The sequence below is a fragment of the Corticium candelabrum genome, chromosome 18, assembly GCF_963422355.1.
Source record: "Corticium candelabrum chromosome 18, ooCorCand1.1, whole genome shotgun sequence".
Taxonomy (NCBI): domain Eukaryota; kingdom Metazoa; phylum Porifera; class Homoscleromorpha; order Homosclerophorida; family Plakinidae; genus Corticium; species Corticium candelabrum.
The window spans coordinates 4,580,782-4,605,919 of NC_085102.1; the positions used below are offsets into that span (position 1 = coordinate 4,580,782).

Sequence of the window (25,138 nt, forward strand, 5' to 3'; positions counted from 1 at the left end):
TAACTGAATCTAACCTTCATGTTTCCAGAACGGAACATTTTCGTTAGCTAACAATCAATGATCTAATCTGTCCAAGCGAAAAACGGGCTACTCAGCAGAGTCCTTCGCAGTACGAGCCGTCAGACCGATCGAGTTTCTCTTCCGTCGAGCAAATCCGATACTCCCACTAACTTATTATAGTGCGATATGAAAAGAATTTAGACTCGTGTTTGTACAAAACGGGTACGATTTATCAGTAAGCCCTAAAGCAACTACATATTTAGTCAGAGTCCTGCCTTTACTGCAAGCTGCGTTGCAAATAATTCATTAGCTATAAAGTCAAGACCGACATCTTAATGCAATCACGTAGTGGATTACCACAGTAGACTCTAGCTAGAGAATGCAACTGTGAGTTTGAAAGCAAATTTGAAAATCCAAAACTTTGAATCGCATTTGCTAGCTAGACCATAGATAGTGTAAAACCTAGGGCATTGCCGAGCGTCCAAAGTATAGAAAAGCCAGTTGCTATATGGTCGTGTTTATCAAGCCACACCATTGGAGGTCACGGCCTACCCAAACTCCTGCCATTAGCAGAGCACATCCTCCGCGTGATCCTGCGCTACACAACTCCCATGGGACGTGACATTCACACAATCATCGGTCACCTCTAGAAGAGTTCTGCGAGGCGTGATTTTACTTTAATTAAGTCTTACGTGCACACAAAACGTGATTTCCTGTGGGTCATTACCGTATTCGAAACGAATTGAATTCGGCTCTTTCGCGTGTAGACAATAAAATGTACAAAAGCATTTCTATTCTCTAGATTTGTGTGATGTAATCTCTTGCATGCACGTGAGCAAAACTCGTGATTACGGTGAGTAGGGTACGTGTATTGCCGCTAAACGTCGCTATCTGCAGAAAGAAGCCGCTCGTGTTAGACTCTACCTACTATTCATTGTACTAGCTGCTGAGCAGAAGTCACCAATGGCTGCAAATGAAACCTTAGTAGACCCGAAGTGGGAGGAACGGTTGAAGCCCTACTTCGTGTCTGTAGCCAAAGTATTGAATCCACGTCGAAATCATCTTCCTGCTGAACTGTTTAGTGCGAGCCTGCTTAGTGATGACGAAGAGCAACGGTTCACTGCGTCAGACAAGTCAGAAATGGATGTCGCTCTAGACATTCTACATGTTCTTCGAAAGCAACCTGTCGGATCGTTCGACAAATTCTGTGATGTACTATTACAAGTCGATGATAGTGGACTACATGATGTAGTAAAGCTTCTCCGCCCAAACGACAAAAGCGGGATTGGCGGTCAAAACAGTTTGCAAGCTTCACTACCTCAACCAACTCATCGACAGCTAGGTGGTAAGACTTACTAAACCGTAATCAAATAGATTACAACGCGAAAGAATTGTTGCTTAGCTGCGCTAAAATTTTAGTGAGAAAGCCGTAGTGTTTCCTAAAGACCCATGCATGTCTACCTAGCAACCTTCTGAGCGCTTTACACACAGGGTTAGCTCGAGTTAACTTTGGGTTAGACTCCAATTACCCCAGTCGTGTGAACGCGAGTTTAGTAAATCCAAATTAGCACTCTAACCCACTGGGGTTAAACGAGGGTTGGGTTAGAGAAGAGTTAAGCGAAAACACGCCCTACTATGCAAAACCACGCCCTAGAGTCGATCGCACCACATACGAATGGCTTCTCCTTCTCGTGTTCGGCTATCGGCATCTTATTCTCAAGCAACAATCGATGTAATTATTTGCTCTACTCTAAACCTTCTGCCTCTAATTACCCGTGTTCTACGTGTGAACGCAAGTTGGGTGGAGTGGGGTTATCATAGTATGACATCTCTACCCGAGTTCCTAACCCGAGCTAACCATGTGTGTGAAAGCGCTCTCTGAGAGGTCGAGTTGTTTCTGCTAGCTATCCTTGGTGAGAATTTCCTTAGTCGATTTTGCTGTACAGAGCAATGTCCAGACGCACGTAAATCACTCCATCTCTCCTAGACTAGCTCTAGACTAGTGGCTTTGGTTTTGTCAAGGTCAGCAGCCCCTAGAGGTTACAAAAATTTCAGACTCTCTGTCGGTGCCCAACACACGCGCTTCCTTGCGTTCAAAGTATAATCGTTCCTAGCAATCAATTTTCGATCTATTGGTTTGTATGCAAAGCGTCGTGGACATGCACATAAATAGCAATACATGTACGAAGTTTCCTGTACAATATATACAATCATCATGCACGTCAGTTTGCAATCGTATCGTTTGTTTATATCTAAATATGTAACGATATACTAGACAGAGAGTAACGATCGAAACAGTGCACGTCATGCATTGCTGCATTTCTAAGGTTACGGACTACGTGAAGTTCGGCAGGAAAGTTCAAACCTAACTGCTACATCGGAACTCGACAATCCGAGCTCTTGGTAATGTAAACTTTGTTGTGTTGCTGTTTCCAAATTTCGGTAACCAAGACTGTTAATTGCTTATTTAAGTACGATGAACGACCAGTCACCTACCATATTTCAGCGAAACCAACTATTCTACAACGAAGACGTCGACATAGTTGGATCGGGAGGGTTCGGCGTCGTTTATCGATGTCAACTACGAAATTCGCCATCATATTCAAGTGAAATCGTGGCTGTGAAGGTTATCGCTACTCCGCCCAGACTTAGACGGAAGTAACATACGGAAGCGATAGTTTCGTAACCTTTTTTTAATCTCAGGAGTTGTGTTTTGCAGTGAATTGGGAGAGTTCGTGCAAGAAGCGAGTATATTACAATCTCTTGTGGACTGTCCTCACATCATTCGGTTCTTGGGGCTATGCATCGACCCTGGCCATTATGCAATTGTCATGGAATACGTTGAATATGGAAATCTGGAAGAAATGTTGCTTTCTGGAGCGGACGAGCATCCGGTGATCAAACAGTGGGATTGTCGTATTCGAATGGCAGCAGACATCGCCAAAGGAATGAACTACTTACACAGTCGATCGAAACCAATTATTCATCGAGATTTGAAGACTGCAAATGTATTGGTGGATCGCAACTACTGTTGTAAAGTAAGATATGTGAATCAATTTTATGGCTGTATTTAAAGCACCACATGCATGTGATAGGAAGTCACTGATAGCTGATGCATGGCACTGCTGTACCACAGTATAAGGCAATGCTCATAAGTCAATACACGTACTAGTGGTAATGTAGGTACCATAACTGAGGTAGCTGAAGTAATTTTGAAGACCCGGTCTTATGTATGTTACGTGAGCATGGCCAATTTTAAGTTAAACTGGCACGTCTAATAATATTTTCTGCTATTCTAAACCTTGTCATGACCGTGTTTAGTGGAGAAAATGTAAATCTGTAGCTTTATCTCGCTTAGCTAGCTAGCTTTTAGTAGTCATTCTAATATGAGATTTTAACAACCAAGGGTATTAACCCTAGGTAATAATATTTTACAACAATTCAAACCTTGCATGATTACTTTTGATAAAAAAATTTAAATGTGTAGCTTCAGCTTAACTTTTAGTAGTCATTTACAAGAACCAATCGTCTGCAAGACAGTGGACAAACCCCTTAGAAAGGGTATTTGTAGAGATGCTGGAATGAAATTTCCAGATTCTACTAGAAGTAGATTTTTTGTTGCTTCAATTAGGTACGTTTCATAGAAATCCAAAGAAAAAACTTCTGGAGAGAACTGTAGTGTCTATCAAGTTGATGTATGATGGCAACTTTGCTTGCAATGTTGTTTTGTCATTTTTGTAAATACCATTGTAACACGTGTCTTCTAAGAAGCGGCAAGGCCACAGAACTGTCTAGGAGTTGGCGCGTTACGAGAAGTGACAGTTTGACACTTGTGCTACCGTATTAGGAATTAGGGGTGGGGTTTGACTAATGACTGGGGTAGCATCATCGTAATACGCCGGTTGAGTCAGTCGGTGATATCTAGGTGTTTGAGAAGTATAGTAATACGTAAAAAGTTGTGTGTTGTTATCGACCCAGATAGTCGTCTTGAACGCTTGCAACATAGTGTGGGACGAATTCCCCTTTATCCTTCCAGTACAACCTTCCAGTACAACCATGATATTTTATTGCCAGATTATTGATTTTGGGCTAGCAAGAGTGCGAGAAATTTCAGAACGAACACAGAGATACCAGGCTTGTGCTGGTACAGTGTCATTTACTGCACCTGAAGTATTTGAGGCAAAAGTGGAGAAGGGGAAGGAAAAGAAAGTTGACGTTTACTCGTAAGTGGTTGTTGAAAAGTTGTACTCAACTCTTTCATGTTGCTATAATGTACTGTAGATATGCAATTGTTCTCTGGCAGCTGAAAGAAATGAAACGTGTTTATGGTTAATATCCCAGTGTGTTTTTGTCTGTTCATTGTCAATTTATGACAGAGGGTTGTGTGTGTGTGTAGCAGCTGGTGTAAATCATGCCATCATTCGAGCTAATGTGGTGTCTGGTATCAGACCTTCACTGAGTAAAGATGATGATTGCCTAGAAGAATACAGAGACCTCATTGTGCGTTGCTGGGATGCACAGCCAGATGTCAGGCTACATTTTAAAGGTAGACCACAACCATTGCAGCCTACACCTCTCTTTAGTATTAGACAGTACATTGTACGGTATTGTTAGAAATTGTGACAATGTGTGTTGGAATGATCAGACAGTCACAATGTCTGACTACCAGTGATAAAGAAGTTATGACAACTGCAACGTTGCCAGAAGGATCATTGGCTGTTCTTGACACCCAAAGTAATAATCTTGTATATGTACATGTGTGTAATATACATCAAGCTGGTTCTGTTTAGCCGATAATGACAACCCCATCAAGTCTTTCTACCAGTTCATGATAGGCTCCAGCATCTCAAAACAAAATCCTCCTCTGACCTCTTTTATGCTCATCATCAGAGAAGAACTCACCCTCAAAACATTGGAGAAGTGCTGGAAGGACTCACAGCACAATAGACAAGGTCTCCTTATTAAACTGTGGCCATACATATTTGATTTGCTAAAGCGCAGTCAAGCCTTGACTTCTGTGACTAATTATGACAGGCTATACCAAGCACTACCAAGAGAAGATGCTTCGATAGAAACCACAGTCCCAGATGAGTTCTTTGAATACACTAACAAAGACCTCATCATTGCTCTTCTAGAACACTCCAGCACTCGGCTACATAGCCGTCTCATCAACTGTTATGCTACAACAGGCTTGGCTATACCATTTGCATATCAATGTGTCACATTCAATCTTGTTCACATTAAAGCTTCTCTTGAAGGTCTAGCTGATGTTTTATGTTCACCTGAAGACATTCTAGCAATCTCATGTGGTACAAGTTCTGCAACCAATGTTGGTAAGACTGACCTTCTCTCACGTTTGCTGTCCCTCCCAGACACTGCCCTAGAGAGACATCCAGGTGGAGTTTTTCATGCTCTTTCAGTTGATCTAGTGTTTGGTACCCTTCACCAAACAAACACTAACGTTATAGCAGCAGATGTGCATGGATTTGACATTAACAATTCAGGATTTCTTACAGTTTTGTCAGTCATATTGTCAGCTTCGTCACTAATCATTTTACATGTGACAGCTGATGACTTCACATCCGATGGAACACCATCAAATGAGATTAAAACAATAATTCAAGTTTCAACTAATGAACAATTCTGTGCAAATAAAATTGCTGCTGTAGTTCTGTGGAGAGATTTCGATAAGAGAAAGCATCAAGAGATATTTGATAAAGTAAAGTCCCAACTGTTCATGTGCACACAACGTGAAAGAAGCCATCCTGACATAGAAATCACTATAACCCCAGTTCCAAATTTGGCAAAGCTGAAAATTGAACGAAAAGTTAAAATTTATGAAAGTATGACAACAGCAATAACCCAAGTGTTGAATGAATGTGGCCCAGTTTCACCTGTGCCCAACATAAGAACAATGGCAAAGAAGTTGGTAATGAATGCAGAAAAGAGAAATCTACAATTTGGCCGACACATTGATGTTACTCAATGTTGTCAATCATCAGCAGATCTATTACGATCCATTCAACGTGAAGTCCACTACCATTTGGATAATGCCCTGAAACAATCAAGCAAAACACCAATGTTTCAATGGCTGTTCCCTTATTCCACACTTGATTCAGAAATAGCTCGCTTAGATAAAGAAATGAGTGACCTGGCTCGTCATGGTTGGGATGATAAAGCAGGACAGGAAATCTCCAACATCAAACATGCACAGATAGCTCTAAAAAAGCGGTACAAGGACAAACGTCCATCTCCTCTTGTTTCCTACTTTGCATCCCTTGTTAAAAAACAAGACACAGCACTCATCGAGGAATTTAACAGACAACTGAATGCTTGGAAATCACCCAAATGTGAGGAGCCACTAAACAAACGAAATGAATTGCATTCACAGATGGAAGCAAGATTGTCACAACTGCGACAAACAGATCAAGCACCCAAAGTTGATACCACACTGAATTCAATTAAAGAAAAGATAACAGAAATCAACAAAGAATTGGATAAATTTGACATTTCTATAGATGATGTCTGGAGTGATCTGATATCTATGGCTGAGAACACATCTAGTATTTCTCTCACAAAACAACAATCCCTGCTAGAAAAACACTGCAATCTTGACCCAAATGTACTTCAAGATATGTACAAGAACGTTGTCCTAGAAGGTCATCCGATTCAGCTGTTAAGAGGACGTTCTCTGTACATGGCAACTGACTTCCTCTCACGTGTATTACGTAACATACATGCTGATAGTCACCAGTCGAGAAAGAAGCTCTTTGTTGTGTCTGTTATTGGAGAACAGGGTTCTGCCAAGTCAACATTACTCAATTATCTCTTTGGCTGTGGATTTCAGACTCGAGCTGGTCGCTGTACCAAAGGTTTTTTTTTTTCATTGGTGCACATACCACAAATTGATGTGCTTGTCCTAGATTCTGAGGGTTTGATGTCTGTAGAAGATGGTTCTGCAGACTTTGACAACACCATCACTCTGATGGCTGCTGCCTGCTCACATGTTGTTATTGTCAATCAGAAAGGAGAAATTGTCCGACAGCTAAGACAATTGCTTGGAGTTGCAGTGTTTGCATTAAAACACCTTCAAGTGCTTGACTTGAAGCCACATATTTGGTTTGTGCTGCGAGATCAAACAGATCTTGAACCAGCAACTTTAAAAAGTCAGTTTATAAAAATGAACAAGACTCTTTTGAAAGAGTCCACAAACCTTAATGTTGAAGTCAGCAAATTTGTCAATCTAAGTCCAGATTCACTTCATTTACTGCCTCCCGCTTATGATGTAAAAAAGCAAAGAGGCAGGATAATGAAGCTACCGTCTGAGTTATTCTCTGAAAAGATCCTTGAGCTTCGTTCAAAATTGTTTCAACTTTATGAAGAAGAGTTTCATGACACTTCTGCAAAAGTTGGAGCTTTTTCCTCTATGCCTGACTGGCTAGTGCATGTGCGAACAGTCTGGAAAGCTATACGGGACTATGGAGGCAGCTTGACCCACTATGAAAGCTTACATGAAGTAGAGCAGAGAAAAGAAGTGTCTGAAGCTTACCGTTTTGTCTTAAAAACATACATTGAAGGCCCTAATGGTTATGATGCATCTTGTGACAAGCTGCTAGATGAAAAGATGAACCTATCTCCAATAGAAACAGTACAGAAATCAGCATTAGATGACCTCAAAGATGATTTAAACAATTCTGCTGCCAAAATGAAAGAACAAGCAACTGAAATTCTAAAAGACCGTCTGCGTTCAGGTACATATCCTTCAACCCTAATCATTGAATTTACCTCAAAGATAATGCGTCAAATAGATGGCACTAAAAAACGTATCATGTTGGCATGGAAGCAACATGTAGCAAGTAAACAAAGTAAGGTTCGCACAGACAACTTAGAAAAAACACTGGCACAGAAAATGGATTCCCGTATTGATACAAGACAAGAGCTTATGGAAAGAATCGAACTTGAGAAACTGTTTAATGCTAGTTGGAAAGAATGCATAAAAGAAACAGAACAATCCCTACATGCATCAATGCTGACATACCAAGACATTGCAACTCGTGTAACTGAATGGATTCACCTCAAAGTGACTGCACACCCAGGAGAAAACATTTATGTTACTCTTACACCATTAGCAACTAAAACATCAGAACGCAAAGATCTGATCCTCAAGCTCCCAGCTGAGTCATTTCAAAAGTACGTCAAGCTGAAGTATGATGGACATTACTTACGAGAAAAATGGACATCATGGAAGAACCCTCAACTCTCTGCCAAAATGAACAAATGGGGAATAACACAGATACACATGATTGTTCATCACCATTTCAGAGCACTTGATAACCACTACTCATCTTCACTGCACTGGAAACCTGACGGTGCCTATTGTGCTCAACAAGTAGCTGAAGCTGTTGGCATGGTAGAGTCAGTACAGAAAAAGCTCAAGTCATGTAAAGATGACCGCATAATAGTAGAGCTCGAAGTAAAGCAATTGGCTAATGATGTGCTGGACTGCCTTCGACAATGGATTATTGATCATTGGATACAGAAGCAAGAAGAAGACAAAAACAAACAACTAGAAGATCTGAAATCCAAAGAAAGTAGAATAAAAACAAAATTGTGTGAGCAGACTTGCTGACCAAGAAGGAGACCAGTCAAACTCCATTGAGCTAGCACACCATGTTCGAGACCAACTGACTGATTGGGTTGAGAAAACTATTCTTCAGTCATCTGTTCGGTTGGAAAGGAAATTGCGAAAAAACTTGGAGAGTCCTCAAGCTGCTGCTCAACATGCCTATGAAGAAAGTTTTGGAAAAGAAAATTGGACTGATGTCATTGCCTATTGCGAGAATGCATTTAAGTATTTGCAACGTGTATTTGAGAAACGATTTGACTGCATCGCTGATGACATGAAACTAAACGACTTGGCTGGTGTCAAGAAGCAAGTTGGTACTTGGGTTGAAACGTTAAAAAAAGTTACAAAATTGTGGGAAAAATCACCAGAACATCAAAGTCAAATTACTGATAAAACGACAACAAAACAATTTGTGGAATTTGCTGCTTCACATTTCCACTCATGTAGATCTAATGTGGATACTGTATCCTCTTATCAAATGTTACAAACTTTGATCCCTGACAATGTTGAAATTTCAGATCCAAAGCTTTTCATAAAATTCTTCTTGGAAAAAGTAGATACTCCCAACATATTGGAAAAAACTCTTTACGACCTTGCTGAACAATGTATGGATAAAAAAACTGAATCAAGCCAAATCTGACGTGTGGAAAACAGCAAAAGGCTGTCCAGAAGTTTGTCCTTTCTGTAATGCAAAATGTTCTCTTGAAACAGATCATCTTACATTTGACAAAAAGCATGAATGTGACATTCATATTCTGGCTGCTCTCGGTGGAACTTCTAGGTTGCAACAAGATGATTAAGAAGTACCATTATTTAGCCGCTGTACGTGGGAGGAATTTCTTATGAGTCCAAAATTACATCGTACTAAACCTGAGAAACTAGACGTCCCAATGTTGAAGCGTTTTACAAAGATTTCTATCCAGACTGACGTGTTCCTGATTGTGTTCCTCCAGTTGAAAACTCAATTCAAGACATACAACAGCAAAGAGCATGGGTTAACTGCTGAGCACCATTGTTGAGACAATATGACTACATGACAGAAGATACTACACCAGAAGATTGGATTCAAAAATATGAAAACAATCCACTCCCTTGAAGATTAATATTGAATTGTGAACTTTAAATCAGTGACTGTAAGCAGGATGGCGTTGGTAAATATTACTAAACATTTTTAGTGTTTGCCAGTTTTAGTAGTTAAAAACATAGCATTAGCAGCATTAGCTGAAGCAGCTAACAACATGGATATTGTAAAATGTGAATTGATTCAGTCACTGAATGAAAAGCCCTTTTGTGCAAATGTGCAATAAATAGAATGTGATCGCACATGTTTCAACCTTTGCATTATTTCCTGGCCAAACATCCAAAGATGACAAACAGCTAGATCATCCTCACTTTGTTCAAAGTTGCAAGCTACTGACATCTGTATACCAAACAGCAATAAAGGTAAAGCAATAACCATATTTGGGGCTTCCTTTCATCTTGACAGTCACCCAATGAGTACTAACCAGTCACAAGCTACATTCTCTTGTTGGGTTCGTCAAGGTTGTAGATCGTACTCTGACTGCTTTGTTCCGTGTTTTGTACAATATAACAAGACAACAAAACATTGCAGTTATACCCAAATGGTAGACACCAGAATGTCACAACATTACTGTGCTATTATGCTGCAGTGTCGGTTTAGTAAAAGTTTACTAAATATCATTTAAAATTCTTTCATAAATGCTGCAACACAAGAGGTTTTGCTCTACCTCTTATTCTTTAAATAAGAAAAATCTCTTTCCTCATAAAGTGCTAACCTGATGAAAGCAATTCTAATAAACACATAAACCTAAGATAGAGAAAAGACAAACTTCATGCTCAGTACTATAAGCAAGTAGACATCTAAAAGTATCACAAGACAAACTTGAGTGTACTAGATTACAGTAATAGAAACCTGAGTCTTGTAGATATTGAACCAGACTGCATTATGTGCATATGTTAAATAAACTAAATAACTAATTAACATGTACATAAAATATTTCTTACTCGAAACATTGATCAACATCACAGTAGTCAATATCACTGTTTACGTCACCTCCATATCACATTGACTTGTTTGCTAGGACTCAAGTATTGTATTAAACCAGGTCACCTACCAACAACACAAACATCTGTCAAAGGCTACCATCACTTCAAACTTGAAAGATTGTCATTTCAACTCACTAGTTTTTCGGAAAACACATGAATGTTTGACAATAGCAATGATTGTAAGCACAGCAACTCTATGATGGTTTTATCCCAGTGTCGCTTCTAATCACATTTGTTGTAGTCTACTGTATTACAGCATTCAAGAAGATGTGTTTGTTGTTAGTGTTCAACCAATCTATTGTTGATATACATTGTACATTCAAACAAAATACCAACCCCGATGTCTATAATGTACAGTGTCCCAGTAAATGGTGATCAGTTGTACAGCCTCATTATACTTGTACTAGCAAACACACTACTGATTCTCATTAATTGAACAACCAAACAAGAGTGTTAACACTTTTATCCCAAGTCATTTGGCATTCTATTCAGTACTATATCTCTTTCAAGTTTGTCTGATGTATGTAACTGTTTCCATTCAATGTTTGAGTACCAATCTATCCACATTACCATCTCCACAAACATAAATGTCTGTAATTGCAAGCATGTAGCAACCTGATTAATGATGATAGCAAGTGATAACGTGATGTAATTCACAATCAAATGTTTACTTGTTTAACTGACTACAAAATATTTAGACAATCAGTAATTTACTAAGAATTTCATAACAATAATCATCAGCATTTAGCAAGTCACATTGGGAAGGACACGTAGAATCTGCTGAATATCTACAGCAGTAAACAGTACATTAACACAAAAAAGATACGACACTAAAATATTTTTACTTCATTTTATTTTGAAAGAAATTCATTGACCGATCATTTGCTATAACATGAGATGTAAACATGACAGACATCAACACGTGACATGTGAAAATGTTACCTTTCAAAACTGTACACACAATTTTTCTCATTTTTGCCCTACACACATTCAAGTTGTAGCATTTGCAACAAACTTTATCTAAAAATATTTGTATGCACATGTATGTAAAGCATGCATACAACTGATTTGATTTCCATGTTTACTACAGTGTGTGTGTGTGTGTGTGTGTGTGTGTGTGTGTGTGTGTGTGTGTGTGTGTGTGTGTGTGTGTGTGTGTGTGTGTGTGTGTGTGTCACTGTGTGCGCGTGCATGTGTGCAAGCATCAACAATTAATTTATAACTTGACACAAAGATTTAAAACATGCACTTTCTCTCTGCCTCTCTCTCTCTCTCTCTCAATTTTAGCTATTAATCTACAAGACACTCCCAGTATAAATTTGGTACTACAGTGTCACATTTCTACAGATAACAAGACCCACAATATACAAACACAACAATACAAAACTCAAATGATAATATCACATATCTCACTTGTGACATAAAAGCTCCAAAATTTGCAAAAGAAACTTTCCTAATCCCTTTGACCTACAATGCTCTTCAAGTTGAATTTCGTTACTACACAGAAACAATAAATATAATCACGTCCACACATGCGTGCACACACACACAACACCCACCCACCAACCCATGGCAAATTGCTTAGCAAGCATTAGAATTGAAAGTAATTTCTAATGCTGAATTCCCTTCGTTTGACGGAAGATGACATTCCTGAAGCCAAATTAGCCACCAGCCCATTGAAATGCAAGGCATCAGAGATTCCTAGTTGCTTGCTTGTCGTGATGTGGCTCATTCGAGTGTCAGAGAAGCAGAATTGTGAAATGGTACAGTATATGACAGAGTTCTTTGAGTTACCTTCTAATCAACTTTTTATCTGCTTGCAGAGTCAAAGCTGTCATGGTGAGAACTTCTCACCTGGAAGTATGGCATGACCGGAAAGGGTCTGGTTATGCAAGACAAACTGAAGTAGCTCCAGAAGGCAAGAACCATCAATTACTCAACTTTTCCGCAGTTAAAAGTAGCTATGACAACCAAGAACACAACAAGTAGTGTTCATTACAGCAACAAAATCCTGCCCAAGAAGATATCAACGGTTGCAAGGCACGCGAGCGAAGGTGTGTTTCTAACCAAATATGGTTACTACCAAAATACTGAAGCTGGAAAGGGTCGATTCAATGTAAAGTCTCACCAATAACAGATTTCAACATCTTCGTCTCCCAACTCGTAACGAAAGTTAACAAATGCAACCGGACAGCCAGCCTTACGAGCAATCAAAAACCTTCAACAAAGCCAAATTGATCATATGCATACATAATCCAATCTATTTCATCAGCAATACCAGCAATTTTCGTCTTCCATTTCTCCTTTCGTCTTGCCATCATGCCATTTCCAGCCACCAAGCTCATACCTGCACACACATTTAGATTAACTGCTGATATAACACTATAACAGCATGCAAACAAGTCTGTGCCCCATACTCACAGATCTTGCATGTTGCTCTTTGTTAGCCTAAACGCCCAATCCAGATCATCACGACTTAACTCTGAAACTCGTTTACATTCAATGCTTAATGACAATCTGTAGATAAATGACACATGATCATTACTCCTGCTGGACATGATTAAATGTGTCAGATACCCATTTCTGTCAAATTTCTGAAATGCTGTGAAATGCTGCATGGGATTGGGTGCCTGAAACAGAGAAAGTATGTTGGTTGTTATGATTGTTTGAAATGTTAAGAAGTGAGAAACTTTGTTGGCATCGTCGATGATTGCTTGCGACTTGGCAATCTCTGCCAATCTCTGAGACAAAAACAGAGATGATGGTTGATGGATTTCTTTGCAGATTACACACACACACACACACACACACACACACACACACACACACACACACACACACACGCACGCACACACACGCACGCACACATACACACAGTGACTGTCACACCCACACACACACACACACAGTGACTGTCACACACACACACACACACACACACACACACACACACACACACACACACACACACACACACACACACACACACACACACAGTACCTGTCACACAAACTGTGACACACACACACACACACACACACACACACACACACACACACACACACACACACACACACACCATACTTAGAACAATAAAATCATGCCACTTAATTAATTTAAACTTTTACACATCTACCAGTAGTTTGCCAAATTACAACACATCATTAATATCAATCAAACTTGTACACTAAATTTTGTGTCCGAACAACAAAATACCTGCTTATGCTGTAATTTCTTTTCTTTGCCCTTCGAAGACTTTGCCTTCTTCTATAAACACAATGACGTCATCATACAAGATACAACCAAGATACCCTAAAAGGGCCCCCTCATACAAATCTAAGAAACACAATTGTAGCTAGAAACAGACCATGTCATGTGCTAAATTTCCACAGTCTCAGCCTGAGTCTCCTGTTGCTATACGAAACGATAATTCAGCTGACTTGACCCGCCAAAAAGGTCACATGACGTTATTTCGATTCGCGCTATCTCGCACCAGATACGACTCACAACACCAATTAGGACTTGCGTCACAAAGGTCACAAGATAAATTACGTAATGCCCAAAAATAGAACAACGTGTCATGTGACAGGTTACTAGCGCTGTCAGATCGCCGCTCGTTCATTTGACGAAAATCTCCGCGTCAGCTCATCTCGCCTCGAACGCAAGTATGTCGAATCTCTACCCCTCACTAGAAGACATGACCGTCGACAAGATGGTTCAAGCTCAGGTAACGCGATTTCACCCTAAAACCGGAAAAATCTCGCCACCAACTCACCGTTTCTCCTCCATCTTAGGCTCACGCAGCAGCTCAAGCCCAACAACCGGCAGTAGCGGTGAGTACTCGCTCAAAAACCCGTCCCTCATCGCATGATTCACTTTCGTTTGCGAGATATAAAGTGGGCGTGGTCGTAACTCTGACTCAATTTCTCTCATCACCAGGCTGCTCCTGGCGCGCACTCTTACACCGTGTCAGCGCCCGGTGTGACCGTCACGACAAGTCAGAGTCTCTATCCATCACTCAACGAGTTCATGGGACTGGAAATTACCGATGAGGTCGTGCGCACTCAAATGCCCGTCGTTTTGCAACAACCAGCCGGTCAGGTGGTGGCCGCTAGTGGAGCTACAGGTGCGAACCGAATGGTGGCGCCGATTAGCGGGACACGCGAAGTCGGAATGCTGCGATCGGAGATCCGACAAGGAGTGAGAGAGGTCGTGTTGTGCAAGGCGGCCAATGGGAAAATCGGAATGGCCGTGAAGTCAGTGAGCAAGGTGGGTGGACGGATAGACGGTGGACTGTATGTAGGCGGTTGTTACTGCCGTTGTGCACTACTAATTTCATGACTTTGTATTACACGTGGGCAGGGGTGTTTCGCGTATGCGATGATTGCAGATTTAATTAATTAGTTAATATTAATAAGTAGATTTTAAGGTTTGTTTAGCAATTTCATGACGAATTACGTGTGCGCATATTGCAGATTTCATTAATTAATATCAATAAATGAATTTGTTTAACAATTTCATGATTTTGTATTACATGTGGGCAGGGGTGTTGGCACACATGCACATCTTGCAAATTTATTAATTAATATCAATAAATAGATTTAACAATTTCATGATTTTGTATTACATGTGGGTAGGAATGTTGGCACCCATGTGCATATTGCAAATTTTATTAATATCAATATATGTTAATGTTTGCGATTAAGTTAAGTCTGTGTTTCAGGGTGTCTTTGTGGCATTTGTTTATAAAGGATCTCCGGCTGCGATGGCTGGTCTTCGGTTTGGTGACCAGATTCTGCAACTCAACGGCATCACGGTTGCCGGTTATGATGCTGATAAGGTGAATAGCCTTATCAAAAAGGCGGACCCGCAGCGGATTGTGATGGCTGTGCGTGATCGTCCATTCGAGCGCACGATTACAATGCAGAAAGACAGCGTGGGACACATCGGGTTTGCATTCAAGGACGGAGAAGTCAAGCAGATCATTAAGGACTCGTCTGCTGCGAGGTAAGCAAGGAAATGATGATTAAGCCGCACCGAAAAAATTGTTTGATTGGGGTAACTTGCTTACCTGTGTTTGGAGGGCCACTGAGATTTTTTAATATTTAAATATGTTTCTGTTGGCCTGTGCATATTCGTGTTTGAAGGGCACACGTTTTGAGTGATGGCATGATTCTTCGTGTGTCTGGCAACTGTAATCTTTGTGAGGTGTTGCAGGAGGTTGGATTTGGTGATTGAGTGGACGATGTACTTAGTGTGCGAACTGCGACCACAGACACTTCCTCCAAACAAGTTGTTCAGTTAGATGATAATTTTAAAAATAAAATAAAAACTTTGCCCGCCCGTCTTTTTTAGCTGCATGTTACATCAATCAGACATTTTTTGGTGCGGCCTTATGTATGTATTTGTAGTGTCTGTAATTAGAGAGTGAGATGAATGGAAAATGATAGGAAAAACAGACAGACAGATGGACAGACAGACAGGCAGACACATACAAATGGACATATAGATAGACAGATGGACAGACATACAAATGGACAGATAGACAGACACATGGACAGACATACAAATGGACAGATAGACAGACAGACAGACAGATGGACAGGCAGACAAACAGACAGACATTAGTCATCTGTTCCACTTGCATGTCGATTTAGCTCACACTTAATCCAGACTACTTGCACACTGGTTGTTCTACTTAACAGTCTCACCTCTCAATATCTTATTATAGAAATGGAATTTTGATTGATCACCACCTCGTTGAAGTGAACGGGCAGAACTGCGTCGGTTTGAAAGACAAGGAAGTCCACGCTTTGTTTGATGCGGGACCGCGAACAATCACCATCACCATCATGCCGACATTCGTATACAAACACATGATCCAGAAGATGGGCAGCTTGAAGAAATACATGGATCATTCAGTGCCAGAGCTGTGAAATGGAACAGACGAATACAGTTGATTTGCAGACTCACTGCTAATGGTTTCTATTGCATTTTGATGTCTACTTAGCTGTAAATTAGGAGTTGTTTGTGCCAGGAGGCTAGAATTTTTGGCAATAAATCGCCACAGTTAGATGTCTATTTTGATTGGTTTATGTACACGCACACGCATGCGCACACACACACACACACACACACACACACACACACTACATAGACCTGATGTACATCAAATTTCATGTCAATGGCATCAATATATTATAGTCAATACTAAATGTACACAATGTACACAAAATTAACGCTACTGCTCTCACCGCTATCGTCAAGTTAGCCACACTACGACTATAAAATGTCCACAAATGCTAGCACTAACTGCTATCGTCAAGTTAGCCACAATACAATATAAACAATGCTGTTTGACAGCAGCATACTCACTAACTGTCTATAGATTCAACTCCATTGCCATCCGACACGTACAAATATCATATACTGCAATATATCATTTTAAAAAATGAGTCTTTGAGTTAGTTCATATGTCTCTTTGAGTGTAATGCCAAATGGTCGGACCGCGAAAACGAGCGATCGCAATACTGGCAACTGAACGGTTTCACTCCCGTGTGTTTCCTGTAGTGGCGTGTCAATTCGTCCGATCTTGCAAAGCACCACGTGCATCCCTCCCACGTACAGTGATACGGTTTCTCTCCCGTGTGCGTCCTCTGGTGGGCCTTCAAGTGCGAGCTCTTCGTGTAGACCTTACTACATCCGGGATGCGTGCAACGGTGCAACCTCCGGCCCCGCCCCTCACGTGACCTTGTGCTCTGTGACTTCTTTTTCTTGGTGGGAGGAGACTGGGCTGTGTTTGAAGAGGCAGAGGATAGTGAGTCGGGTGAATGGGGAGGAGTAGGGAATGTGTTCTCGGATGAGTCGAGGGTGGTTGTGATGACTGCATGGCACATGATATCACCACACTCTGGTGCCATTAATTTGTTCTGATTTGCTTCGCACGAATCGAATGGAAGGAAATCAAATGTAGGCATTGTCATGTCGAGTAGATCATCGAGTCCGGGTGTGTGTGGAGCCTCGTGATCCCCGATGTCAGCACTCGTATAACCCGGATGTGCAACCGGAAGTTCCATCTGGCATGCCTCGATTTGAGCCAATAAGTCATCCAACGGACTATGATTCGTTGCTGTAATAACAGGAGCTACGTTGTAACTCGATTTCCGTGTCATAGACTGCACAAGCTGCTGCTGCTGCTGCGTGTACCAAGACAGAGTGGGCGTGGCCTGACGCTGCAGACTACACGTATGCCGCTTCATCTCCAGACTCGCATTTTCCTGAGCCTGCGAGACGGCAGGGACTTGATTCAGATAGCGGTCGAGTTCTAAACATGTCTGAAAGAGAGATACGACGGTTGGCTTGATATGAACACTCAAGTGGTGTGAAATTGTGTGTTACCTCGTGCCATTCTGACTCCAGTGACGGCATGTCGAAGAAGAATCCGCTGTCGTGCACGGATTGTAGCTCGTCGAACATGCTGCTGCCGGGAATCAGTGCGTACGACATCGTCTATCCGCTTGAATTTCGTGCAGCGCTTTTTGGTGATCACACTGGCGGTTTGAATAGAGAAGGCGGACTGTTAGTTATATTGACCAATCACTGGACGTCGAGAACGCCTACTTTACCATATATGGTAGTAGCTATTTTGAGTGGCGTATATAATGCAGCGTGCTCGGCGAGCGGCTGCCAGTTGCAGGAAGTGAATACGCATGTGCGGCGAGTGGAAACCCTAGCAACTACGGATTAAACTTGCCCCATGCTTTCTCCGTTTTAGTTGGGAATGATATCATCGGAACTAAGCGTGTTCCCATTTCGAAGTCACGCGTAAGGTATCGTGAACAGGATAAGAAGCGCAGCATCAACAGATTTTTACTTACTTACTCATTCAACATGTCCGACAAATTCATTCACGGTTACCGCCTTGCGCTTGCCGCCATGCAAATGATGATGAACAGACGAGGTTGACGGACTGTTGCCTCACGACAAACCGCCTGTTGACCAGCGCCGTACATGAGACTCTGGTGTCGAAGGCGTCGAAGGCAGAAAGTAGAGCGCGCGTACGGCGAGAGTAGAAGAAAAAGTTAGACCAAACTGGCCGCCTGGCGTCGACTACTGCTTCAACATTCAAGTCAAACGTGCGGTCTGTAGTTCGCCTAGCTAGCCAACTAAAACTCTGAGTCATTCTTCACCTCTTTAGACTGTCATGTTAGTCATGTTGCCTTTTATATGTGCCTCAGATGCTATCTTGGGACTCAAAGGTCCCGTATATAAGCAATGTTTGCAGTTAGATAACGTAGTCTGTTCGCTAGTAGGTACACAAATAGCCATCCAAGCCATGCAAACATAGCACCGAATGCTTTGTGCCAGAATACGTGAAAGTACGATGATGTCACTACAAGCATGAAAGTGTAGACGACCAACAGGACAAACGACAGGTACGACATGATGGAAACGAGAAACACTTGCCACAACTGACAACCGAGAGACAAAGAGTGAAAGTGGTTTAGTTGCTCCATTCTCACGACCAACACGCAGAACATGAGAAGGAACGTGTGGCCCGAAATATCAAACCCGATCCACTGCAGGCCTCCTCGTTTACACGCAATGACCTCTCCAACACTCTCATCAGAGCACGAACCCGTCAAAAACTCGATGTACTCAAACAGTGACGTCAATATCCACCACACTGCAGTAGCAACGAAAAGCCGGACGAAGGCATCGACAAGCTGTCGCCATCGACCTTGACGGGACAGGATCACCATCACAAAAGCGTTAATCGAAACAAATGCCAGTGTCCATGCCCATCCACCAGTCACAATGATTCTGTTCAAAATATTTTTTTTATTTCCCAAAAATTCGGAAACCTCTGGCGAAGACACAGCATCAATGATGTTGACTCCAAGAGAACGAAACAGGGAGAAGAAGATAACAATAGCAAAGAGAAATATTGGTTCTTTCATTTTGAGCAGTTCCATCAGCTTGTCTGTTGATGAAGGAAAGTGGTCTGTTGATGAAGGATTGTGGTCTGCGTGCTGCTTTGATTTCTCGTTTCTTTTTTTCTTTTTTCTCTTCTTTTCTTTTGTTTCTCTTCTGCGGTCGCCATGTGTCTCTGATTCTCCCATCAGATCCATTATACAAAATCTAGATAGCTACACAAATCCACCTACGCAAACACGTGATCTTTCCGAGTACCCGTATGCTCATTAATCCAGGTAGCTACGTAAGAATCGACCTAGTCTCGCGTAGCCAGACCCCTTTCCGCCGCGTCATTCTTCCCCTGCGAAATATTTCTTAGTAACCGTATGCCAATTAATCTAGATAGCTACAAATCGACCTATCGTTTTGATACACGTAGACACGTGATCTTTGCGATTACCTATATATATTTTAGTACCCGTATAATATCAAGCCAATTAATTATTTTTGTTATTTATTTAACTGTTAACAATACTACAAACATATACCTTTCAATGTAGCTTTCAACTTCAAATCCCGTCAGTTCTTCCATTGTAAAATATCAAATATTGATAACAACATACGGGCTTTACAGTGCAATAGTTCAAGCTCCCGTACTCTGCATTGTGAAGTTCATTAGATTTTTAAGTTGTCACCACTCCCCTTTCAGTTGGTCATATGGACACGTATGGTCGCTATTCTATCAAAATCGACATCTAATTAATTCCTTAACTTTCTTGTATTAGCGAGAAGCCACTAACGTACGAAGACCTCCAAGCTGTAGCTGAGCACATCAGAACGAAAACGAGCTACCGACCAACTATCGGCATCATATGTGGCTCAGGTCTGGGAGGCCTAGCAGATAGCGTCAAGAAAGCGGACATCTTGGAATATTCGACTATCCCACATTTTCCAGAGAGCACAGGTAGACAGTTTGACAGTCCTATCACGTGACAACAGGTTTATCCGCTCGGACGTTTGTTTACACGCATGCCCGTAATATTTATGTAGTATGTGAGGTGTGCTGTACATTACTAGTAAGATAGTGGTGTAGGTGTAATTTGTGACGTCACAACTCAGAGCATGTCAGCTTGTTTTGTACTACTATGATGTCTTGCAGTTGGGAGTCTGTTTTCTCTGTTGAATGTTGTGGCTGATTTGTTGTTGTGTTTGTAGTTCCGGGTCATGATGGGAAGTTGGTGATTGGTGAGCTGGAGGGGAAGCCGGTTGTTTGCATGAAGGGAAGATTTCATTCGTATGAAGGATATCCCATGTGGAAGGTGAGAGACATACAGACATACATACAGACACACATACAGATGGACAGATAGACATACAGACAGACAAACAGATGGATGGACAGACAGACAGACAGATGGACAGACAAACAGACAAACAGATGGATGGACAGACAGACATACAGACAGACAGACAGCAACTGGCTTTCATGTTTATGGTGTAGGTGACTGCTCCAGTCCGAGTGATGGCACTACTGGGTGTGAAGACGCTCATTGTAACAAACGCTGCCGGTGGCATCAATAGCACCTTCAACAAAGGTGACTTCATGATCATCAAAGATCACATCAACATGGTCGGTATGGCCGGCAAGCATCCTCTAGTCGGACCAAACATGGACAAGTATGTAGTTTGTGTGTGTAGTTGTGTGTGTGTGTGTGTGTGTGTGTGTGTGTGTGTGTGTGTGTGTGTGTGTGTGTGTGTGTGTGTGTGTACTGATTGTTGTCCTAAAGGTTTGGACCGCGATTCAATTCCATGGAACGAGCATACGACGCAGAACTTGGTAAACTAGTCAGAACAGTCGGCAAAGACATCGGACTATCGGACACAATCAAAGAAGGCGTTTACTGCATGGTAAGTAGATCAACTGTCTGTCTACATGTCTGTCCTGTCTACCCGTTGTCTTAGATTGTGTCACTGTTATTCACCAGGTCAGTGGTCCTTCGTATGAAACAACAGCCGAGCTCAAGTTGCTTCAGTGTATTGGTGCTGATGCTGTCGGTATGAGCACGGCACCCGAAGTCGTAGTTGCTAGACATGCCGGTCTGCGAGTGTTGGGAATTTCACTGATCACCAACATGACAAGCATTAATGCACAACCCGATGACAACGTAGTAACGAATCACGAGGAAGTCTTGGAGACCGGCAAGCAACGAGCAGAAGACTGTCAGCGTCTTGTGAAAGAAACAGTGAAACGCATGACGTGAGACAAACGACCGATAGTCGTCCGGGAGGGGGAGGAATCTTCATGAGAAACCTTGAATGGCACGAACATACGAATGAGTATGTACCCACATCTGTCAATGAGTTTGTATACTGTCTTATAAATGGAGAGTCACACAATGCTGGTTGATGAAATGAGATTGACAGATAGAGAGGTTGATTGCTGATAGCAAGGCATACTTCACTAGCAAATGAGATTTGCCACCACCCACAGACACGTTAGACTATTGTATTGGAGGGATGCATCTCACAATACACTAAGTGACTATTGTATTGGAGGGATGCATCTTACAAATACACTAGACTATTGTATTGGAGGGATGCATCTCACAATACATGGTCAAACCCATTTATTGAAATAAATAAACAAATGGGGAGCAGCTAGCAACCCCTGTCCAACACGGTTAACAATCCCGTGGCGACATATGGGACAGCAGCTAAGAGCTCTAGACTAGCTACAACTATTGTATTGGAGAAATGCATCTCACAATACACTAGACTATTGTATTGAAGGGATGCATCTCACAATACATTAGACTATTTTTCAGCACAGTTCTTTGATTCCAACGTATATTTAAACAGCAAGGTGCTGCCGACGTTTCGGCTGTTGTACTACAGCCATCTTCAGGGAAAATATTCAAATACTAGTAAATACAATGAGTAGTTGTGATGTCATAAATACAAGTAACCAATAGTTGACCAGAACTATCTACACTAAGATGTACAATTATGATGAAACTTGGACTAGTGATATGTTGTTGTAGTCTTCATGAGACTTGCCCAACATTTTGATAGTTCCATTCCCTCGTCCCTATTGATAAGTAGATGTTGTTGGTTAAATTGAATGTGTAATGCCTCTTTCATCTTAAGTTGTAATGTAGTAGATGCATGCGCTAGAATACGTGTACCATCCCAATCCATATTACATGTTACAACAGCCGAAACGTCGGCAGCACCTTGCTGTTTAAATATACGTTGGAATCAAAGAACTGTGCTGAAATTTGATCATGCCAATGGAGAACCTCTCACTGAAACATTAGACTATTGTATTGGAAGGATGCATCTCACAATACATTAGACTGTTGTATTGGAGGGATGCATCTTACAATACACTAGACTATTGTATTGGAGGGATGCATCTCACAATACAATAGACTATTGTATTGGAGGGATGCATCTCACAATACACTATACTATTATAGGGATGCATCTCTCAATACAATACGTTATTGACAATACAGCCCATCCTTTCCATCGCAAGCGAGAGCATCCATCCTCACACAAACATCATCCGAACCCTTTCCATTTACCCATTCAAAACGTACACCAACTGACAACTCAAATGAAAACCTGAAGAAATTGTGCTACAGTAGACTACCTTCCATGTCTACGTTGTCCTCTAAACGTGGGGCATCATCGTCGCTAGCGTCTTCTAGTACATGCATTTGGTCTCCGTACTGCTGCTCGAATAACTCCTTGAGCTGACTGTGAGAGTTGCCTCGCGGATCCAGTTGCATTGCCCACGACAAGTTCATTAGAGAGAGATGAGTATGACCGAGTTTCTTGTAGATCTGAGCAATAGACAACGTGGTAGTAAGCCGAGGATGATTATATGAGATGTGTACACACACACACACACACACACACACACACACACACACACACACACACACACACACACACACACACACACACACACACACACACACACACACACACACACACACACACACACACACACACACACACACACACACATGACTGAGATTGGGTCTGAAGGTAGACACTGATCATGATGTGCGGAGAGTCATATTTAAACTTTATAGAAATCATTTGTCAATCTAACTGTATGGCTAACCTGGCCTTTGAGAAAATATATGCCTGATTCCTTGGGAACCATGTGTTCGAGTTCGGTCAAATCATCCAGAGCTTCCTACACAAGAAAACAGTAGCTCATACACAGAAATATACAACACAATGCATTGAAGGCTTTCACACTGTGCAGCCAGTTGAAACCATCACATCATATGATGGCATTCATACCTCAGTGACTGTATGATAATACATGTGTTTGCATACATTGAGTTGAGTGTATGAAGTTTTAATGAGAAAACTGGCGTGACGAGATCAACGAGTGACTTGTGTGTGTGTGTGTGTGTGTGTGTGTGTGTGTGTGTGTGTGTGTGTGTGTGTGTGTGTGTGTGTGTGTGTGTGTGTGTGTGTGTGGACTCGTACTTGGTTGATATAAGTACGGTACCTGATATCTCTTGAGACAGATGAAAGCTGAAGCTCGTCTAAATCTACACAACGAATTGTTGGGATCCATTTCGACTGCCTTGTTTAGAGAACGTAAAGCCTGGTCGTGACATTTCCTTGCCTGCTGTACCTAGAAAAAGTAGATTGTTGTTGCTGTGTGTGTGTGTGTGTGTGTGTGTGTGTTGTGTGTTTGTGTGTATTTGTGTGTGTGTGTGTGTGTGTGTGTGTGTGTGTGTGTGTGTGTGTGTGTGTGTGTGTGTGTGTGTGTGTTTGATCAACTCGATGTTACTTACTATTCCAATGTGGCAGCAGAGGACGGCATTGCTGCTATTGATAGCAAGAGCCCGAGAGAAGTGTACCTCAGCCAGTCTATATTTCTCTTGTTTGTAGAAAACCATGCCCATACCATACCTACACACACACACACACACACACACACACACACACACACACACACACACACACACACACACACACACACACACACACACACAAAACAGTAAGAATACAGTCGACCATGTCCGTCAATACAAAGGCTTACCACGCATTGTAATGCCTTGGATCCACACTCATGGCACTTCTAAAACACGACAGAGCTTCAACAAAGTTGTCCAAAGCGAGATACTCATGACCCAGCAATGTGTGTCCGTACGCAAACATTTTGTCAAGCTATCGCATCAAACCCACTGTAACAAATACGCCAAACATGTGTGTGAGATATCACTACTTGGCATGCTCGTTCAAAAAATTTGATCGCAGACTGATGATCTTTCTGTAGACTGAAGCAATTGCCTACTGCACACCACGCCTAGGGGAAGAGATGAGAGCAAAAATGTGAGCCAGCAGTGTGAGTGTTGCAGAAGGGATGTGAGACCTGAGGCGATTTCTTGTTGCTGTCTGTTAGGTCGTGGGCAAGCTTGGACAGTTGGATCTCGTCTTGGGTATGCCACAGAACGGAAGAGAAGATATCCATGTCTTAGAGAGAAGGACGTGTGA

The 25,138-nt window shown here is 41.7% G+C and overlaps 9 protein-coding genes across 11 annotated transcripts in view; 5 read left to right on the forward strand and 4 right to left on the reverse strand.

Moving 5' to 3' along the window:
- The first annotated feature begins 963 nt into the window (after positions 1-963).
- LOC134193722 (uncharacterized) lies at positions 964-4,778 on the forward strand. Its single transcript, XM_062662557.1, has 7 exons — positions 964-1,345; positions 2,328-2,403; positions 2,473-2,658; positions 2,720-3,038; positions 4,075-4,223; positions 4,282-4,546; positions 4,615-4,778. Exons 1-6 carry the CDS (start codon positions 964-966, stop codon positions 4,331-4,333), a joined length of 1,164 nt encoding a protein of 387 aa, XP_062518541.1. The 3' UTR covers positions 4,334-4,546; positions 4,615-4,778.
- LOC134193723 (uncharacterized) lies at positions 4,626-8,570 on the forward strand. Its single transcript, XM_062662558.1, has 3 exons — positions 4,626-4,734; positions 4,791-8,436; positions 8,540-8,570. The coding sequence occupies exons 1-3, from the start codon at positions 4,626-4,628 to the stop codon at positions 8,568-8,570; spliced, it is 3,786 nt and encodes a 1,261-aa protein (XP_062518542.1).
- Positions 8,571-8,616: 46 nt separating this feature from the next.
- LOC134194107 (uncharacterized) lies at positions 8,617-9,477 on the forward strand. The gene has a single exon (XM_062663011.1). The coding sequence runs from the start codon at positions 8,901-8,903 to the stop codon at positions 9,264-9,266; it is 366 nt and encodes a 121-aa protein (XP_062518995.1). The 5' UTR covers positions 8,617-8,900; the 3' UTR covers positions 9,267-9,477.
- A 1,173-nt stretch (positions 9,478-10,650) lies between these two features.
- Positions 10,651-14,519, reverse strand: LOC134193805 (N-alpha-acetyltransferase 40-like). 3 transcript variants are annotated; one of them, XM_062662644.1, is made up of 12 exons: positions 14,469-14,519; positions 13,910-13,960; positions 13,384-13,434; positions 13,271-13,323; positions 13,115-13,210; positions 12,972-13,040; positions 12,822-12,911; positions 12,107-12,190; positions 11,636-11,673; positions 11,539-11,578; positions 10,829-11,481; positions 10,651-10,757 (listed from the first exon to the last, which is right to left on the reverse strand). In XM_062662644.1, exons 4-11 carry the CDS (start codon positions 13,309-13,311, stop codon positions 11,388-11,390), a joined length of 552 nt encoding a protein of 183 aa, XP_062518628.1. In that variant the 5' UTR covers positions 13,312-13,323; positions 13,384-13,434; positions 13,910-13,960; positions 14,469-14,519; the 3' UTR covers positions 10,651-10,757; positions 10,829-11,387. The 3 variants fall into 3 exon arrangements, with proteins under 3 accessions (XP_062518628.1, XP_062518626.1, XP_062518627.1); XM_062662642.1 differs by lacking the exon at positions 14,469-14,519 and adding an exon at positions 14,061-14,161; XM_062662643.1 differs by lacking the exons at positions 12,107-12,190; positions 14,469-14,519 and adding an exon at positions 14,061-14,161.
- Positions 14,274-16,774, forward strand: LOC134193802 (syntenin-1-like). The gene is made up of 5 exons (XM_062662637.1): positions 14,274-14,420; positions 14,488-14,526; positions 14,633-14,962; positions 15,417-15,700; positions 16,425-16,774. Exons 1-5 carry the CDS (start codon positions 14,361-14,363, stop codon positions 16,627-16,629), a joined length of 918 nt encoding a protein of 305 aa, XP_062518621.1. The 5' UTR covers positions 14,274-14,360; the 3' UTR covers positions 16,630-16,774.
- A 154-nt stretch (positions 16,775-16,928) lies between these two features.
- On the reverse strand, positions 16,929-18,719 carry LOC134193801 (Krueppel-like factor 6). Its single transcript, XM_062662636.1, has 2 exons — positions 18,092-18,719; positions 16,929-18,027 (listed from the first exon to the last, which is right to left on the reverse strand). The coding sequence occupies exons 1-2, from the start codon at positions 18,197-18,199 to the stop codon at positions 17,158-17,160; spliced, it is 978 nt and encodes a 325-aa protein (XP_062518620.1). The 5' UTR covers positions 18,200-18,719; the 3' UTR covers positions 16,929-17,157.
- Positions 18,720-18,728: 9 nt separating this feature from the next.
- Positions 18,729-19,959, reverse strand: LOC134193803 (acyl-coenzyme A diphosphatase FITM2-like). Its single transcript, XM_062662640.1, has one exon. It carries the CDS (start codon positions 19,822-19,824, stop codon positions 18,946-18,948), a length of 879 nt encoding a protein of 292 aa, XP_062518624.1. The 5' UTR covers positions 19,825-19,959; the 3' UTR covers positions 18,729-18,945.
- A 262-nt stretch (positions 19,960-20,221) lies between these two features.
- On the forward strand, positions 20,222-22,081 carry LOC134193804 (purine nucleoside phosphorylase-like). The gene is made up of 6 exons (XM_062662641.1): positions 20,222-20,334; positions 20,395-20,573; positions 20,825-20,928; positions 21,111-21,286; positions 21,397-21,517; positions 21,595-22,081. The coding sequence occupies exons 1-6, from the start codon at positions 20,327-20,329 to the stop codon at positions 21,868-21,870; spliced, it is 864 nt and encodes a 287-aa protein (XP_062518625.1). The 5' UTR covers positions 20,222-20,326; the 3' UTR covers positions 21,871-22,081.
- A 1,038-nt stretch (positions 22,082-23,119) lies between these two features.
- Positions 23,120-25,138, reverse strand: part of LOC134193800 (cell division cycle protein 27 homolog) — an 8,009-nt gene continuing 5,990 nt past the window's right edge. Inside the window, exons 11-17 of the mRNA XM_062662635.1 lie at positions 25,017-25,117; positions 24,870-24,950; positions 24,684-24,811; positions 24,436-24,553; positions 24,144-24,272; positions 23,745-23,819; positions 23,120-23,457 (exon numbers count right to left, since the gene is read on the reverse strand). Of these exons, the coding sequence (XP_062518619.1) occupies positions 23,251-23,457; positions 23,745-23,819; positions 24,144-24,272; positions 24,436-24,553; positions 24,684-24,811; positions 24,870-24,950; positions 25,017-25,117 (839 nt within the window). The 3' untranslated portion in view covers positions 23,120-23,250. The remainder of the gene's footprint in view (positions 23,458-23,744; positions 23,820-24,143; positions 24,273-24,435; positions 24,554-24,683; positions 24,812-24,869; positions 24,951-25,016; positions 25,118-25,138) is intronic.

Bases quoted from the DNA above. Each gene is read 5' to 3' on its own strand.
- LOC134193722 (XM_062662557.1), top strand. From the start codon at position 964: ATGGCTGCAAATGAAACCTTAGTAGACCCGAAGTGGGAGGAACGGTTG. The intron at 2,404-2,472 runs GTAATGTAAACT...TGCTTATTTAAG, and splicing joins CTCGACAATCCGAGCTCTTG to TACGATGAACGACCAGTCAC. The intron at 2,659-2,719 runs GTAACATACGGA...TGTGTTTTGCAG, and splicing joins CCGCCCAGACTTAGACGGAA to TGAATTGGGAGAGTTCGTGC.
- LOC134193723 (XM_062662558.1), top strand. From the start codon at position 4,626: ATGTGTGTTGGAATGATCAGACAGTCACAATGTCTGACTACCAGTGAT. The intron at 4,735-4,790 runs GTAATAATCTTG...GGTTCTGTTTAG, and splicing joins GGCTGTTCTTGACACCCAAA to CCGATAATGACAACCCCATC. The intron at 8,437-8,539 runs GTCATGTAAAGA...CATTGGATACAG, and splicing joins TCAGTACAGAAAAAGCTCAA to AAGCAAGAAGAAGACAAAAA.
- LOC134194107 (XM_062663011.1), top strand. From the start codon at position 8,901: ATGAAACTAAACGACTTGGCTGGTGTCAAGAAGCAAGTTGGTACTTGG.
- LOC134193805 (XM_062662642.1), bottom strand. The intron at 13,435-13,909 runs GTATTTTGTTGT...TTTTTGTCTCAG, and splicing joins AGAAATTACAGCATAAGCAG to AGATTGGCAGAGATTGCCAA. The intron at 13,211-13,270 runs GTATCTGACACA...ATTTATCTACAG, and splicing joins CAGAAATTTGACAGAAATGG to ATTGTCATTAAGCATTGAAT.
- LOC134193802 (XM_062662637.1), top strand. From the start codon at position 14,361: ATGTCGAATCTCTACCCCTCACTAGAAGACATGACCGTCGACAAGATG. The intron at 14,421-14,487 runs GTAACGCGATTT...CCTCCATCTTAG, and splicing joins ACAAGATGGTTCAAGCTCAG to GCTCACGCAGCAGCTCAAGC. The intron at 14,527-14,632 runs GTGAGTACTCGC...TCTCATCACCAG, and splicing joins CCCAACAACCGGCAGTAGCG to GCTGCTCCTGGCGCGCACTC.
- LOC134193801 (XM_062662636.1), bottom strand. From the start codon at position 18,199: ATGTCGTACGCACTGATTCCCGGCAGCAGCATGTTCGACGAGCTACAA. The intron at 18,028-18,091 runs GTAACACACAAT...TCTCTCTTTCAG, and splicing joins TGGAGTCAGAATGGCACGAG to ACATGTTTAGAACTCGACCG.
- LOC134193803 (XM_062662640.1), bottom strand. From the start codon at position 19,824: ATGGATCTGATGGGAGAATCAGAGACACATGGCGACCGCAGAAGAGAA.
- LOC134193804 (XM_062662641.1), top strand. The intron at 20,929-21,110 runs GTGAGAGACATA...TTTATGGTGTAG, and splicing joins AAGGATATCCCATGTGGAAG to GTGACTGCTCCAGTCCGAGT. The intron at 21,287-21,396 runs GTATGTAGTTTG...GTTGTCCTAAAG, and splicing joins GTCGGACCAAACATGGACAA to GTTTGGACCGCGATTCAATT.